This window comes from Pseudophryne corroboree, chromosome 2 (assembly GCF_028390025.1).
Source record: "Pseudophryne corroboree isolate aPseCor3 chromosome 2, aPseCor3.hap2, whole genome shotgun sequence".
NCBI classification, from domain to species: domain Eukaryota; kingdom Metazoa; phylum Chordata; class Amphibia; order Anura; family Myobatrachidae; genus Pseudophryne; species Pseudophryne corroboree.
The window spans coordinates 1,007,740,568-1,007,758,631 of NC_086445.1; the positions used below are offsets into that span (position 1 = coordinate 1,007,740,568).

The following is an 18,064-nucleotide window of genomic DNA, read 5'->3' on the forward strand; positions in this document are numbered from 1 at the left end:
GTAATGGCAATCCTGTACCACAATCTGAGGTACTCCTGGTGAGGAAGGTAAATAGGGACATGCAGGTAAGCATCCTTGATGTCCAGGGATACCATGTAATCCTCCTCGTCCAGGCTTGCAATAACCGCCCTGAGCGATTCCATCTTGAACTTTGTTATGTAAGTGTTCAAGGATTTCAAATTTAAAATGGGTCTCACCGAACCGGCTGGTTTCGGTACCACAAACAGTGTGGAATGGTAACCCCGTCCTTGTTGAAGTAGGGGCACCTTGACTATCACCTGCTGGGAATACAGCTTGTGAATTGCCTCTAGCACAGCCTCCCTGCCTAAGGGAGTTGTCGGCAAGGCAGATTTGAGTAAACGGCGGGGGGGGGGGAAGACGCCTCGACTTCCAGCTTGTACCCCTGAGATACTACTTGAAGGATCCAGGGATCCACCTGTGAGCGAGCCCACTGATCGCTGAAATTTTTGAGGCGGCCCTCCACCGTACCTGGCTACGCCTGTGGAGCCCCCGCGTCATGCGGTGGACTCAGAGGAAGCAGGGGAAGAATTTTGATTCTGGGGACTGGCTGCTGGTGCAGCATTTTCCCTCTTCCCTCGTTTGACCCGCCTACTTTTTTGAAGCCGAAAGGATTGTACCTGATAATACAGTGCGTTTCTTAGGCTGTGAGGAAACCTGAGGTAAAATATTTTCATCCCAGCTGTTGCTGTGGATACGAGGTCACAGAGACCATCCCCAACCAATTCCTCACCCTTATAAGGCTCTATGTGCCTTTTAAAGTCAGCATCACCTGTCCAGTGTCGGGTCTCCAATACCCTCCTGACAGAATGGACATTGCAATAATTCAGGATGCCAGCCGGCAAAATATTCCTCTGTGCATCCCTCATATATAAGACGACGTCTTATGTTCGCAAAATAGTATCCCTGTTTGAAAGGGGTACAGACCACGCTGCAGCAGTCTGCAGGTCTCAGTCTAGTACCTGAGTGTGTAATTACAGACTTCAGGATAGCCTCCTGCTATTTATCAGCAGGTACCTTCAAAGTGGCCGTATCCTAAGACGGCAGTGCCACCTTGACAAACGTGTGAGCGCCTTATCCACCCTAGGGGATATCTACCAGCGTAACTTATCCTCTGGCGGGAAAGGGTACGCCATCAGTAACTTGTTAGAAATTACCAGTTTCTTATCGGGGAAACCCACGCTTTTTCACACTTCATTCACTCATTTGATGGGGGAACAAAACACTGCCTGCTTTTTCTCCCCACACATAAAACCCTTTGTTTTTAGTGGTACTTGGGTTAATGTCAGAAATGTGTAACACATTTTATATTGCCGCGATCATGTAACGGATGTTCCTAGTGGATTGTGTATATGTCTCAACCTCGTCGACACTGGAGTCAGACTCCGTGTCGACATCTGTGTCTGCCATCTGAGGGAGCGTTGATGGCCTTTGAGACGTCTGGGCAGGCGCGGGCTGAGAAGCCGGCTGTCCCATAGCTGTTACGTCATCCAGCCTTTTATGTAAGGAGTTGACACTGTCGGTTAATACCTTCCACCTATCCATCCACTCTGGTGTCGGCCCACAGGGGCGACACCTCATTTATCGGCAACTGCTCCGCCTCCACATAAGTCTCCTCATCAAACATGTCGACACAGCCGTACCGACACACCGCACACACACAAGGAATGCTCCAATGAGGACAGGACCCACAAAAGCCCTTTGGGGGGACAGAGTGAGAGTATGCCAGCACACACCAGAGCGCTATATAATGCAGGGACTAACTGAGTTATGTCCCCTATAGCTGCTTTTATATAATTTATACTGCGCCTAAATTTAGTGCCCCCCCTCTCTGTTTTAACCCTGTTCTGTAGTGTAGACTGCAGGGGAGAGCCAGGGAGCTTCCCTCCAACGGAGCTGTGAGGGAAAAATGGCGCCAGTGTGCTGAGAAGATTGGCTCCGCCCCTTTTTCGCGGACTTTTCTCCCGCATTTTTATGGAATCTGGCAGGGGTTAATATACATCCATATAGCCCTGGGGGTTATATGTGATGTATTTTTGCCAGCCAAGGTGTTTATATTGCTGCTCAGGGCGCCCCCCCCCCCCCCCCAGCGCCCTGCACCCATCAGTGACCGGAGTGTGTGGTGTGCATGAGGAGCAATGGCGCACAGCTGCAGTGCTGTGCGCTACCTTGGTGAAGACTGATGTCTTCTGCCGCCGTTTTTCCGGACCTCTTCTTGCTTCTGGCTCTGTAAGGGGGACGGCGGCGCGGCTCCGGGACCGAACACCAAGGACTGGGCCTGCGGTCGATCCCTCTGGAGCTAATGGTGTCCAGTAGCCTAAGAAGCCCAATCCGGCTGCAAGCAGGCGAGTTCGCTTCTTCTCCCCTTAGTCCCTCGCTGCAGTGAGCCTGTTGCCAGCAGGTCTCACTGAAAATAAAAAACCTAAATCTATACTTTCTTTCTAAGGGCTCAGGAGAGCCCCTAGTGTGCATCCAACCTCGGCCGGGCACAAGATCTAACGGAGGCTTGGAGGAGGGTCATAGTGGGAGGAGCCAGTGCACACCAGGTAGTCATAAATCTTTCTAGAGTGCCCAGCCTCCTTCGGAGCCCGCTATTCCCCATGGTCCTTACGGAGTTCCCAGCATCCACTAGGACGTTAGAGAAAACTATATACAAGTATTGCAGAAGTCCGCACTTGGGACGGGCTCCCAGCATCCACTACGGACTACGAGAAATAGATTTACCGGTGAGTAAAATCTTATTTTCTCTGACGTCCTAGTGGATGCTGGGTACTCCGTAAGGACCATGGGGATTATACCAAAGCTCCCAAACGGGCGGGAGAGTGCGGATGACTCTGCAGCACCGAATGAGCAAACTCAAGGTTCTCCTCAGCCAGGGTATCAAACTTGTAGAATTTTGCAAACGTGTTTGATCCCGACCAGGTAGCAGCTCGGCAAAGTTGTAAAGCCGAGACCCCTCGGGCAGCCGCCCAAGTAGAGCCCACCTTCCTCGTGGAATGGGCTTTAACTGATTTAGGATGCGGCAGTCCAGCCGCAGAATGTGCAAGTTGAATCGTGCTACAGATCCAGCGAGCAATAGTCTGCTTAGAAGCAGGAGCACCCAGCTTGTTGGGTGCATGCAGGATAAACAACGAGTCAGTTTTTCTGACTCTAGCCGTCCTAGAAACATAGATTTTCAGGGCCCGGACTACATCCAGCAACTTGGAAGCCTCCAAGTCCCGAGTAGCCGCAGGCACCACAATAGGTTGGTTCAAATGAAACGCTGATACCACCTTAGGGAGAAATTGGGGACGAGTCCTCAATTCTGCCCTGTCCATATGGAAGATCAGATAGGGGCTTTTACATGACAAAGCCGCCAATTCTGACACACGCCTAGCCGAAGCCAAGGCCAAAAGCATGACCACTTTCCACGTGAGATATTTCAACTCCACGGTCTGAAGTGGCTCAAACCAATGTGATTTTAGGAAATCCAACACAACGTTGAGATCCCAACGTGCCACTGGAGGCACAAAAGGGGGCTGAATATGCAGCACTCCCTTAACAAACGTCTGTACTTCAGGCAGTGAAGCCAGTTCTTTTTGAAAGAAAATAGACAGGGCCGAAATCTGGACTTTAATGGATCCCAATTTTAGGCCCATAGTCACTCCTGACTGTAGGAAGTGCAGAAATCGACCCAGCTGAAATTCTTCTGTTGGGGCCTTCATAGCCTCACACCAAAAAACATTTTCGCCATATGCGGTGATAATGTTTTGCTGTCACATCCTTCCTAGCTTTTATCAGCGTAGGAATGACTTCAACCGGAATGCCCTTTTCCATCAGGATCCGGCGTTCAACCGCCATGCTGTCAAACGCAGCTGCGGTAAGTCTTGGAACAGACAGGGCCCCTGCTGAAGCAGGTCCTGTCGGAGCGGCAGAGGCCAAGGGTCCTCTGAGTTAATTTCTTGTAGTTCCGGGTACCAAGTCCTTCTTGGCCAATCCGGAACGATGAGTATAGTTCTTACTCCTCTCTTTCTTATTATCCTCAGTACCTTTGGTATGAGAGGATGAGGAGGGAACACATAAACCGATTGGTACACCCACGGTGTCACTAGCGCGTCCACAGCTATCGCCTGAGGGTCCCTTGACCTGGCGCAATATCTTTTTAGCTTTTTGTTGAGGCGGGACGCCATCATGTCCACCTGTGGCCTTTCCCAACGATTTACAATCAGCTGGAAGACTTCTGGATGAAGTCCCCACTCTCCCGGGTGGAGGTCGTGCCTGCTGAGGAAGTCTGCTTCCCAGTTGTCCACTCCCGGAATGAACACTGCTGACAGTGCTATCACGTGATTTTCCGCCCATCGGAGAATCCTTGTGGCTTCTGCCATCGCCATCCTGCTTCTTGTGCCGCCCTGTCGGTTTACATGGGCGACCGCCGTGATGTTGTCTGACTGAATCAGCACCGGCTTGTTTTGAAGCAGGGGTTTTGCTTGACTTAGGGCATTGTAAATGGCCCTTAGTTCCAGAATATTTATGTGTAGGGAAGCCTCCTGACTCGACCATTGTCCTTGGAAGTTTCTTCCCTGAGTGACTGCCCCCCAACCTCGGAGGCTTACATCCGTGGTCACCAGGACCCAGTCCTGTATGCCGAATCTGCGGCCCTCGAGAAGATGAGCACTCTGCAGCCACCACAGCAGAGACACCCTGGCCCTCGGGGACAGGGTGATCAGCCGATGCATCTGAAGATGCGATCCGGACAACTTGTCTAACAGATCCCACTGGAAGATCCTTGCATGGAACCTGCCGAAGGGAATCGCTTCGTAAGAAGCTACCATCTTTCCCAGGACTCGCGTGCAGTGATGCACCGACACCTGTTTTGGTTTCAGGAGGTCTCTGACCAGAGATGACAACTCCTTGGCCTTCTCCTCCGGGAGAAACACCTTCTTCTGTTCTGTGTCCAGAATCATACCCAAGAACAGCAGACGCGTCGTAGGAACCAGCTGCGACTTTGGGATATTCAGAATCCAGCCGTGCTGTTGCAGCACTTCCTGAGATAGTGCTACTCCGACCAACAACTTCTCCATGGACCTCGCCTTTATAAGGAGATCGTCCAAGTACGGGATAATTATAACTCCCTTCTTTCGAAGGAGTATCATCATTTCGGCCATTACTTTGGTAAATACCCTCGGTGCCGTGGACAGACCAAACGGCAACATCTGGAATTGGTAATGGCAGTCCTGTACCACAAAACGGAGGTACACCTGGTGAGGTGGGTAAATGGGGACATGTAGGTAAGCATCCTTGATGTCCAGTGATACCATATAATCCCCCTCTTCCAGGCTTGCAATAACCGCCCTGAGCGATTCCATTTTGAACTTGAACTTCCTTATATAAGTGTTCAAGGATTTCAAATTTAGAATGGGTCTCACCGAACCGTCTGGTTTCGGTACCACAAACATTGTGGAATAGTAACCCCGTCCCTGTTGAAGGAGGGGAACTTTGATTATCACCTGCTGGAGGTACAGCTTGTGAATTGCCGCCAGTACTACCTCCCTGTCCTGGGGAGTAGCTGGCAAGGCTGATTTGAGGTAACGGCGAGGGGGAGACATCTCGAACTCCAGCTTGTATCCCTGAGATACCACTTGCAGAACCCAGAGATCCACCTGTGCGCGAACCCACTGGTCGCTGAAGTTCCGGAGACGGGCCCCCAACGCACCTGGCTCCACCTGTGGAGCCCCAGCGTCATGCGGTGGACTTAGTGGAAGCAGGGGAGGATTTTTGTTCCTGGGAACAGGCTGTCTGGTGCAGCTTTTTCCCTCTACCCCTGGGTAGAAAGGACGCGCCTCTAACCCGCTTGCCTTTCTGAGGCCGAAAGGACTGTACTTGATAATACAGTGCTTTCTTAGGCTGTGAGGGAACCTGAGGTAAAAAAGTCGACTTCCTAGCTGTTGCTGTGGATACGAGGTCCGAGAGACCGTCCCCAAACAATTCCTCACCCTTATAAGGCAAAATTTCCATGTGCCTTTTAGAATCAGCATCACCTGTCCACTGCCGAGTCCATAATACTCTCCTGGCAGAAATGGACATTGCATTAATTCTAGATGCCAGCCGGCAAATGTCCCTCTGTGCATCCCTCATATATAAGACTACGTCTTTAATATGCTCTATGGTTAGCAATATAGTGTCCCTGTCAAGTGAATCAATGTTATCAGACAGGGAATCAGACCACGCTGCTGCAGCACTACACATCCATGCTAAAGCAATAGCAGGTCTCTGTATAGTACCTGAGTGTGTATACACAGACTTCAGGATAGCCTCCTGCTTTCTATCTGCAGGCTCCTTTAAGGCGGCCGTATCCTGAGAAGGCAGTGCCACCTTTTTTGATAAGCGTGTGAGCGCCTTGTCCACCTTAGGGGATGTCTCCCAGCGTAACCTATCCGTTGGCAGGAAAGGGTACGCCATTAGTAACCGCTTAGAAATCACTAGTTTCTTATCTGGGGAACCCCACACTTCTTCACACAGTTCATTTAACTCATCAGATGGGGGAAAAGTCACTGGCTGCTTTTTCTCCCCAAACATAATACCCTTTTTTGTGGTAACCGGGTTAATGTCAGAAATGTGCAACACATTTTTCATTGCCGTAATCATGCATCGGATGGCCCTAGTGGATTGTACATTTGTCTCATCCTCGTCGACCCTGGAGTCAGACTCCGTGTCGACATCTGTGTCTGCCATCTGGGCAGGCGCGGGCTGAGATGCCGGCTGTCCCAAAGCAGCGTCATCCAACCTTTTATGCAAGGAGTTGACACTGTCGGTTAATACCTTCCACATATCCATCCACTCAGGTGTCGGCCCCGCAGGGGGCGACATCACACTTATCGGCACCTGCTCCGCCTCCACGTAAGCGTCCTCATCAAACATGTCGACACAGCCGTACCGACACACCGCACACACACACACACAGGGAATGCTCTGACTGAGGACAGGACCCCACAAAGTCCTTTGGGGAGACAGAGAGAGAGTATGCCAGCACACACCAGAGCGCTATATAACAGAGGGATATACACTATATACAAGTGAATTTTCCCCCAAATAGCTGCTTATATCACAATTTGCGCCTAAATTTATGTGCCCCCTTCTCTCTTTTTTACCCTTTCTGTAGTGTATACTGCAGGGGAGAGCCTGGGGAACGTCCTTCCAGCGGAGCTGTGACGAGAAAATGGCGCTGGCTGTGCTGAGGAAGATAGCCCCGCCCCTTCAGCGGCGGGCTTCTCCCGCTTTTTTAATGAAAAGTATAGCGGGGGATTAGGCACATATACAGTTTAGAACTGTATTATGTGCAGTTTGCCATTAAGGTATACTAATTGCAGCCCAGGGCGCCCCCCCCAGCGCCCTGCACCCACCAGTGACCGGAGCGTGTGGTGTGCTGTGGGAGCAATGGCGCACAGCTGCAGTGCTGTACGCTACCTTATTGAAGACCGGAGTCTTCAGCCGCCGATTTTTTCCGGTATCTTCCGTCTTCTGGCTCTGCAAGGGGGGGGGACGGCGCGGCTCCGGGAACGGACGATCGAGGTCGGGCCCTGTGTTCGATCCCTCTGGAGCTAATGGTGTCCAGTAGCCTTAGAAGCACAAGCTAGCTGCAAGCAGGTAGGTTTGCTTCTCTCCCCTAAGTCCCACGTAGCAGTGAGTCTGTTGCCAGCAGATCTCACTGAAAAATAAAAAACCTAACAAATACTTTCTTTATAGTGAGCTCAGGAGAGCCCACTAAGTGCATCCAGCTCTGGCCGGGCACAGATTCTAACTGAGGTCTGGAGGAGGGGCATAGAGGGAGGAGCCAGTGCACACCAGATGTAGTACCTAATGTTCCTTTAAAGAGTGCCCAGTCTCCTGCGGAGCCCGTCTATTCCCCATGGTCCTTACGGAGTACCCAGCATCCACTAGGACGTCAGAGAAAATAGGATTTTAATTACTACCGGTAAATCCTTTTCTCAAAGCCCGTAGGGGATACTGGGCGCCAGCCCGATGCTTTGTTCTTCCTGCATGGTTACTTGGTTAAGTAATGTTGTTTGGTTCAGATGTTGCTGTTTACAAGTTTTGGTTAGCATGGCTTTCCTCTTGTTATAGTTGTGCTGGTTCGAAATCTCACCACTTTCCTTTTCTATATCCTTCTCTCAAAGAATGTCCGTCTCCTTGGACACAGTTTCCAAGACTGAGTCTGGTAGGAAAGATATAGAGCGAGGAGCCATCACACCTAATCAAACTTCTATAGTGCCCATGGCTTCTAGTGGACCTGTCTATCACTAAATGGATTCCAAGTATCCCCTATAGACTACGAGAAAAGGATTTTACCGGTTGGTAATTAAAATCCTATTATTGTGTGTGACGGAAACTGCATATGAAGCACAAAAGGAACTTGGTATGGAAAAAAGCCATGGCTGCTGCATCATAACAGTTTGCATGCAGATTCAGAGACTCCGTCGCATTATATATACAGTGCATCCTCAGAAAAAAAAAGTTGCCCGAAGCTAACAGAGTCTCGCGGGACCTAGCATGCCAAGAGGGGCTGTTTGGCATGACTGCAGCAAAGATGCACAGTATGAGAACATATCTGTAAAGCACCAAAATGTAAGAACCAATTCCTGGAATAAATTGCTAGCTAGCCTGTTATGGGATCACAGTTCAACATTGTACATGCAGAGAGAAAAAGGTTTCACACATTATATAAATGCCTAACTAGTTTTGTGTTTTTTTTTCTCTGGAAGCCTGGTCAGGAAGTCACTTATACAGTATATGTAGAGTGCATTGCTCCGGAAACAATTACTTACATCCCGCGGAAAATGACACAGAGTCTCCTTATGCTTTTCATAAAACGATTTCTCCTCTTCACCTCTCACAACTTTAAAAATCTCCTCCTTCCTGCAGCAGGGGTGAGATAAATACAGACAAACTATTTTTTTGGAAATGGTAACAATCAACAGCAATTAATAGTGACTGCACTGAATATAAGCTCAGTGTCCTACCTGCCACTTGCTCTTTTCAAAAAATATAAAATCATTACAAATATGTGAAGGTAGTGGAGAAATGGTAGTGCCAAGGTGCGTCATCACAAGGACAGGGTTGTTTAAATGTTAATCTGACACTGTACTGGATCAGCTGCTAGACCCCCGTCACTGCTGCTGCCATCAAATAATTCAATTTGTGATCTCTGCTGGCACCCACCATGAGGAACAATTGTGCAGTCTCTCTATAGAGTAGTGTGCATGACACTAAAGGAAAACAGACTATACAAGTCACTACAAGCACAAAAGCAAAGCCTTTTCTAGAACCAGAAAAGGAAGGATGCATTGCTAATATATATGGTGAAGGACAGTTGGGCTGGATAGCAACTGATTAAAGATTTCTGCAGTGACTGATTCGTGTTTCATACCTACGCATTGCACCAACTCTCCATTCTAAACGCGACATACCACCTGTAATTGTACAGAGGATACCACTGGCCAATGGCTGATTTTTGTTGTTGTTGACTAATACTGCTGCCTAACAGTAGCTACAAACATTCCCCCACCAACACTTAGATCTGTTATTCAACTACCTTATAGATCACGTTCCCAACACCTCTTAGATGTTAAAGTTATTTGTACAGGGTCAGCTTTATCTTCTGTCATTTGTTTGTGATATAATGCACTCAACATACGACACGGCGTAATAGGCCTGCATTGTACATAATATATGTCTGCTCTTTGTAAATAAAAGATAATTATGCTTTTTTTGTGTGCGCCATACACTAGGGACAATTATGACATAACCTAATTAATCTTAAAGTATATTATCTGGAGTGCGACAGGAGAAAAGTGCACCTAGACGTATCTCTAGCAAATATGGGAAAGACAGGTAAACAAACGGCAAGGGGAGCATAAGCAAACGGCAAGGGGAGCGCAAGCAAACGGCAAGGGGAGCATAAGCAAACGGCAAGGGGAGCGTAAGCAAACGGCAAGGGGAGCATAAGCAAACAGCATGGGGAGCATAAGCAAACGGCATGGGGAGCATAAGCAAATGGCATGGGGAGCATAAGCAAACTGCAAGGGGAGCGCATAAGCAAACGGCAAGGGGAGCGCATAAGCAAACGGCAAGGGGAGCGCATAAGCAAACGGCAAGGGGAGCGCATAAGCAAACGGCAAGGGGAGCGCATAAGCAAACGGCAAGGGGAGCGCATAAGCAAACGGCAAGGGGAGCATAAACAAACAGCATGTTGAGCTTGCAATATAAACCACTGTCCTGTAACTATAACTGAAGTGTAGGAAAAGAAAAATAAGATTTAAATACCTACCGGTAAATCCTTTTCTCTTAGTCCGTAGAGGATGCTGGGGACACTTCAAGAACCATGGGGTATAGACGGGATCCGCAGGAGACATGGGCACATTAAGACTTTAAAAGGGGTGTGAACTGGCTCCTCCCTCTATGACCCTCCTCCAGACCCCAGTTATAGGAACTGTGCCCAGAGAGATGGACATTTCAAGGAAAAAGGATTTATTTTGATTTAAACTAAGGTGAGACACATACCAGCTCACACCTCAAACATGCCGTACAACATGGCATTCAACCCAACGTATGCAACGGCATGAATAATGACAGCAACAGGCTGACTATAACCGCAACACAACACGTGTGTAACCATAACCAATGACTGCAGATACAGTACGCACTGGGACGGGCGCCCAGCATCCTCTACGGACTAAGAGAAAAGAATTTACCGGTAGGTATTAAAACCCTATTTTCTCCTTACGTCCTAGAGGATGCTGGGGACACTTCAAGAACCATGGGGTTTATACCAAGCTCAAGAACGGGCGCGGGAGTGCAGATGACTCTGCAGCACCGATTGACCAAACAAGAGGTCTTCCTTAGCCAGGGTATCAAACTTGTAAAACTTTGCAAAAGTGTTTGAACCCGACCAAGTAGCTGCTTGGCAAAGCTGTAATGCCGAGACACCCCGGGCAGCCGCCCAGGATGAGCCCACCTTTCTGGTAGAATGGGCCTTCACAGATTACGGTAACGGCAAACCAGCAGTAGAATGAGCTTGCCGAATCGTATTACAGATCCAGCGTGCAGTAGCCGCGGTAAGTCTTGGTACACGCACGGCCCTTGCTGCAACAGATCCTCTCGTAGAGGAAGAGGCCAGGGATCGCCTATGAGCAATTCCTGAAGATCTGGATACCAAGACCTCCTTGGCCAGTCTGGAACAATGAGGATTGCCTGAGCCCTTGTTCTTCTTATGATCTTTATCACTTTTGGAATGAGTGGAATCGGAGGGAACACATATACCGACTGAAACACCCACGGTGTCACTAGGGTGTCCACTGCTATAGCTTGAGGGTCCCTCGACCTGGAACAATATCTCGGAAGTTTCTTGTTGAGGCGAGACGCCATCATGTCTATTTGAGGAATTACCCAACGACTTGTCACTTCTGCAAAGAACTCTTGATGAAGACCTCACTCTCCTGGATGGAGATCGTGTCTGCTGAGGAAGTCTGCTTCCCAGTTGTCTACACCCGGAATGAAGACCGCTAACAGAGCGCTTACATGACTTGCCGCCCAGCGGAAAACTTTTGTGGCTTCTGCCATTGCCGCTCTACTCTCCGTTCCGCCCTGACGGTTTACGTACGCCACTGCTGTTATGTTGTCCGACTTAATCAAGACGGGCAGCTCGCAAAGATGTTCCGCTTGTAGAAGGCCGTTGTAAATGGCCCTTAACTCCAGAATGTTTATGTGTAGACAAGCTTCCTGGCTTGACCATTTTCCCTGGAAATTTTCCTCCTGTGTGACTGCACCCCAGCCTCGGAGACTCGCATCCGTGGTCACCAGGATCCAGTCCTGGATCCTGAATCTGCGTCCCTCTAGGAGGTGAGAGCTGTGCAGCCACCACAGGAGCGAGATTCTGGTTTTGGAAGACAGGATTATCTGTCGGTGCATGTGCAGATGGGATCCGGACCATTTGTCCAACAGGTCCCACTGAAACACTCTGGCATGGAATCTGCCAAACTGAATGGCCTCGTAGGCCGCCACCATCTTTCCTAGCAACCGAGTGCATTGATGAATCGACACTCTTGCTGGCTTCAGAATCTGTTTGACCAGGTTTTGAATTTCCAGAGCCTTTTCCACTGGAAGAAAAATTCTTTGTAAGTATGTGTCCAGAATCATACCCAAGAACGACAGTCTTGTCGTCGGAACCAACTGTGATTTTGGCAAGTTTAGGAGATAACCATGTTGTTGCAGAATTGTCAGGGAGAGCGTCACGCTCTGCAGTAATTGTTCCTTGGACCTCACTTTTATCAGGAGATTGTCCAAGTACAGGATAATTGTGACTCCTTGCTTGCTCAGGAGAACCATCATTTCCGCCATAATTTTGGTGAAAACCCTCGGAGCCATGGACAGACCAAACGGCAACGTCTGAAATTGGTAATGACCATCCTGAACGGCAAACCTCAGGTAAGCCTGATGTGGAGGATAATAAGAATTTACTTACCGATAATTCTATTTCTCGTAGTCCGTAGTGGATGCTGGGGACTCCGTCAGCCACACCAATCACCCTGTACAACTTGTGATCTGAACCCAGTTAACAGCATGATAACAGAGGAGCCTCTGAAACGATGGCTTCCAACAATAATAACCCGATTTTTGTAACAATAACTATGTACAAGTATTGCAGACAATCCGCACTTGGGATGGGCGCCCAGCATCCACTACGGACTACGAGAAATAGAATTATCGGTAAGTAAATTCTTATTTTCTCTGACGTCCTAAGTGGATGCTGGGGACTCCGTCAGGACCATGGGGATTATACCAAAGCTCCCAAACGGGCGGGAGAGTGCAGATGACTCTGCAGCACCGAATGAGAGAACTCCAGGTCCTCCTTAGCCAGGGTATCAAATTTGTAGAATTTTACAAACGTGTTCTCCCCTGACCACGTAGCTGCTCGGCAGAGTTGTAATGCCGAGACCCCTCGGGCAGCCGCCCAAGATGAGCCCACCTTCCTTGTGGAGTGGGCATTTACAGATTTTGGCTGTGGCAGGCCTGCCACAGAATGCGCAAGTTGAATTGTGCTACAAATCCAACGAGCAATCGTCTGCTTAGACGCAGGAGCACCCAGCTTGTTGGGTGCATACAGTATAAACAGCGAGTCAGACTTTCTGACTCCAGCCGTCCTTGAAATATATATTTTTAAGGCTCTGACAACGTCCAACAACTTGGAGTCCTCCAAGCAGCTAGAAGCCGCAGGCACCACAATAGGTTGGTTCAGGTGAAACGCTGATACCACCTTAGGGAGAAACTGAGGACGCGTCCGCAGTTCTGCCCTGTCCGAATGGAAAATCAGATATGGGCTTTTGTACGATAAAGCCGCCAACTCTGACACTCTCCTGGCCGAAGCCAGGGCCAGTAGCATGGTCACTTTCCATGTAAGATATTTCAAATCCACCGATTTAAGTGGCTCAAACCAATGGGATTTGAGGAATTCCAAAACTACATTGAGATCCCACGGTGCCACTGGAGGCACAACCGGGGGCTGTATATGTAGTACTCCTTTGACAAAAGTTTGGACTTCAGGAACTGAAGCCAATTCTTTCTGGAAGAAAATCGACAGGGCCGATATTTGAACCTTAATGGACCCCAATTTGAGGCCCATAGACAATCCTGTTTGCAGGAAATGTAGGAATCGACCGAGTTGAAATTCCTCCGTCGGGGCCCTCCTGGCCTCACACCACGCAACATATTTTCTCCAAATGCGGTGATAATGCTGTGCGGTCACTTCCTTCCTGGCTTTAATCAGGGTAGGAATGACTTCTTCCGGAATGCCTTTTTCCTTCAGGATCCGGCGTTCAACCGCCATGCCGTCAAACGCAGCCACGGTAAGTCTTGGAATAGACAAGGACCCTGCTGAAGCAGGTCCCTTCTTAGAGGTAGGGGCCACGGATCTTCCGTGAGCATCTCCTGAAGTTCCGGGTACCAAGTCCTTCTTGGCCAATCCGGAGCCACGAGTATCGTTCTTACTCCCCTTTGCCGTATAATTCTCAGTACCTTGGGTATGAGAGGCAGAGGAGGGAACACATACACTGACCGGAACACCCATGGTGTTACCAGTGCGTCCACAGCTATTGCCTGAGGATCTCTTGACCTGGCGCAATACCTGTCCAGTTTTTTGTTGAGGCGTGACGCCATCATGTCCACCATTGGTTTTTCCCAACGGATCGTAAGCATGTGGAAGACTTCTGGATGAAGTCCCCACTCTCCCGGGTGAAGGTCGTGTCTGCTGAGGAAGTCTGCTTCCCAGTTGTCCACTCCCGGAATGAACACTGCTGACAGTGCTATCACATGATTTTCCGCCCAGCGAAGAATCCTCGCAGCTTCTGCCATTGCCCCCCTGCTTCTTGTGCCGCCCTGTCTGTTTACGTGGGCGACTGCCGTAATGTTGTCCGACTGGATTAACACCGGCTGACCCTGAAGCAGAGGTTTTGCCAGGCTTAGAGCATTGTAGATCGCTCTTAGCTCCAGTATATTTATGTGAAGAGACGTCTCCAGGCTTGACCACACGCCCTGGAAGTTTCTTCCCTGTGTGACTGCTCCCCAGCCTCTCAGACTGGCATCTGTGGTCACCAGGACCCAGTCCTGTATTCCGAATCTGCGGCCCTCTAACAGATGAGCACTCTGCAACCACCACAGAAGAGACACCCTTGTCCTCGGAGACAAGGTTATCCGCTGATGCATCTGCAGATGCGATCCGGACCATTTGTCCAGCAGATCCCACTGAAAAATTTGTGCGTGGAATCTGCCGAATGGAATCGCTTCGTAAGAAGCCACCATTTTTCCCAGGACTCTTGTGCAATGATGCACAGACACTTTTCCTGGTTTTAGGAGGTTCCTGACAAGTTCGGATAACTCCCTGGCTTTCTCCTCCGGAAGAAACACCTTTTTCTGAACAGTGTCCAGAATCATCCCTAGGAACAGCAGACGTGTCGTCGGGCTTAGCTGGGATTTTGGAAAATGTAGAATCCACCCGTGCTGTTGCAGCACTACTTGGGTTAGTGCTACACCGGCCTCTAACTGTTCTCTGGATCTTGCCCTTATCAGGAGATCGTCCAAGTAAGGGATAATTAATACGCCTTTTCTTCGAAGAAGAATCATCATTTCGGCCATTACCTTGGTAAAGACCCGGGGTGCCGTGGACAATCCAAACGGCAGCGTCTGAAACTGATAATGACAGTTTTGTACCACGAACCTGAGGTACCCTTGGTGTGAAGGGCAAATTGGGACATGGAGGTAAACATCCTTGATGTCCAAGGACACCATAAAGTCCCCTTCTTCCAGATTCGCTATCACTGCTCTGAGTGACTCCATCTTGAACTTGAACTTTTGTATGTACATGTTCAAAGCCTTCAGATTTAGAATAGGTCTTACCGAGCCGTCCGGCTTCGGTACCACAAACAGCGTGGAATAATACCCCTTTCCTTGTTGTAGAAGGGGTACCTTGACTATCACCTGCTGAGAATACAGCTTGTGAATGGCTTCCAATACCGTCTCCCTGTCGGAGGGAGACGTTGGTAAAGCAGACTTCAGGAACCGGCGAGGGGGAGACGTCTCGAATTCCAACCTGTAACCCTGAGATACTACCTGCAGGATCCAGGGGTCCACTTGCGAGTGAGCCCACTGCGCGCTGAAATTCTTGAGGCGACCCCCCACCGCACCTGAGTCCGCTTGTAAGGCCCCAGCGTCATGCTGAGGACTTTGTAGAAGCGGGGGAGGGCTTCTGCTCCTGAGAGGGAGCTGCTTGCTGCAGTCTCTTACCCTTTCCTTTGCCTCGGGGCAGATATGAATGCCCTTTTGCCCGCTTGTTCTTATGGGAACGAAAAGGCTGCGGCTGAAAAGACGGTGTCTTTTTCTGCTGGGAGGTAACCTGAGGTAAAAAGGTGGATTTTCCGGCTGTTGCCGTGGCCACCAAGTCCGATAGACCGACCCCAAATAACTCCTCCCCTTTATACGGCAATACTTCCATATGCCGCTTGGAATCCGCATCACCTGACCACTGTCGCGTCCATAAACTTCTTCTGGCAGAGATGGACAGCGCACTTACTCTTGATGCCAGAGTGCAAATATCCCTCTGTGCATCTCGCATATAAAGGAATGCATCCTTTAAATGCTCTATAGTCAATAAAATACTGTCCCTATCCAGGGTATCAATATTTTCAGTCAGTGACTCCGACCAAGCCACCCCAGCACTGCACATCCATGCTGATGCGATAGCTGGTCGCAGTATAACACCAGTATGTGTGTATATACTTTTTAGGGTATTTTCCAGCCTCCTATCAGCTGGGTCTTTGAGGGCGGCCGTTTCTGGGGACGGTAACGCCACTTGTTTTGATAAGCGTGTGAGCGCCTTATCTACCCTAGGGGGTGTTTCCCAGCGCGCCCTAACCTCTGGCGGGAAAGGGTATAATGCCAATAACTTCTTTGAAATTAGCAGTTTTTTTATCGGGGTTAACCCACGCTTCATCACACACTTCATTCAATTCATCTGATTCAGGAAAAACTACAGGTAGTTTTTTCACACCCCACATAATACCCCTTTTTGTGGTACTTGCAGTATCAGAAATATGTAAAGCCTCCTTCATTGCCGTGATCATGTAACGAGTGGCCCTACTGGAAAATACGTTTATTTCTTCACCGTCGACACTGGAGTCAGTGTCCGTGTCGGTGTCCGTATCGACCGACTGAGGTAATGGGCGTTTTAAAGCCCCTGACGGTGTCTGAGACGCCTGGACAGGTACTAATTGGTTTGCCGGCCGTCTCATGTCGTCAACCGACTTCTGCAGCGTGCTGACATTATCACGTAATTCCATAAACAAAGCCATCCATTCCGGTGTCGACTCCCTAGGGGGTGACATCACCACTACAGGCAATTGCTCCGCCTCCACACCAACATCGTCCTCATACATGTCGACACACACGTACCGACACACAGCAGACACACAGGGAATGCTCTGATAGAAGACAGGACCCCACTAGCCCTTTGGGGAGACAGAGGGAGAGTTTGCCAGCACACACCCAAGCGCTATAAATATATAGGGACAACCTTAAATAAGTGTGTTACCCTTATAGCAGCTTAAATATTATGAATATCGCCAAATAAGTGCCCCCCCTCTCTGATTTTACCCTGTTTCTGTAGTGCAGTGCAGGGGAGAGCTTGGGAGCCTTCCTACCAGCGGAGCTGTGTGGGAAAAATGGCGCTGTGTGCTGAGGAGATAGGCCCCGCCCCCTTTTCGGCGGGCTCTTCTCCCGGGTTTTTCTGAAATCCTGGCAGGGGTTAAATACATCCATATAGCCCAGGGGCTATATGTGATGTATTTTTAGCCAGTATAGGTAATCTCATTGCTGCACAGGGCGCCCCCCCCCAGCGCCCTGCACCCTCAGTGACCGCGGTGTGAAGTGTGCTGAGAGCAATGGCGCACAGCTGCAGTGCTGTGCGCTACCTTAAGAAGACTGGAAAGTCTTCAGCCGCCGATTTCTGGACCTCTTCTCACTTCAGCATCTGTAAGGGGGACGGCGGCGCGGCTCCGGTGACCCATCCAGGCTGTACCTGTGATCGTCCCTCTGGAGCTAGTGTCCAGTAGCCTAAGAAGCCCAATCCATCCTGCACGCAGGTGAGTTCGCTTCTTCTCCCCTTAGTCCCGCGTTGCAGTGAGCCTGTTGCCAGCAGGACTCACTGAAAATAAAAAAACCTAACAAACTTTTATTCTAAGCAACTCTTTAGGAGAGCCACCTAGATTGCACCCTTCTCGGCCGGGCACAAAAATCTAACTGAGGCTTGGAGGAGGGTCATAGGGGGAGGAGCCAGTGCACACCACCTAGTGGTCAAACTTTTAATTTTGTGCCCTGTCTCCTGCGGAGCCGCTATTCCCCATGGTCCTGACGGAGTCCCCAGCATCCACTTATGACGTCAGAGAAATATGGGGACGTGTAAGTAGGCATCCTTTACGTCGACCGACACCATAAAATCCCCTTCTTCCAGACTGGAGATCACTGC

General features: G+C 49.6%; 1 protein-coding gene across 2 annotated transcripts in view; it reads right to left on the minus strand.

Annotated features, from left to right (window-relative positions):
• BRWD1 (bromodomain and WD repeat domain containing 1) overlaps window positions 1-18,064 on the minus strand; it is a 403,503-nt gene that overhangs the window by 163,115 nt on the left and 222,324 nt on the right. For both annotated transcript variants that reach the window (XM_063956583.1, XM_063956584.1), the window contains exon 20: window positions 8,820-8,910. In XM_063956583.1, coding sequence (XP_063812653.1) covers window positions 8,820-8,910 — 91 coding nt within the window. The remainder of the gene's footprint in view (window positions 1-8,819; window positions 8,911-18,064) is intronic.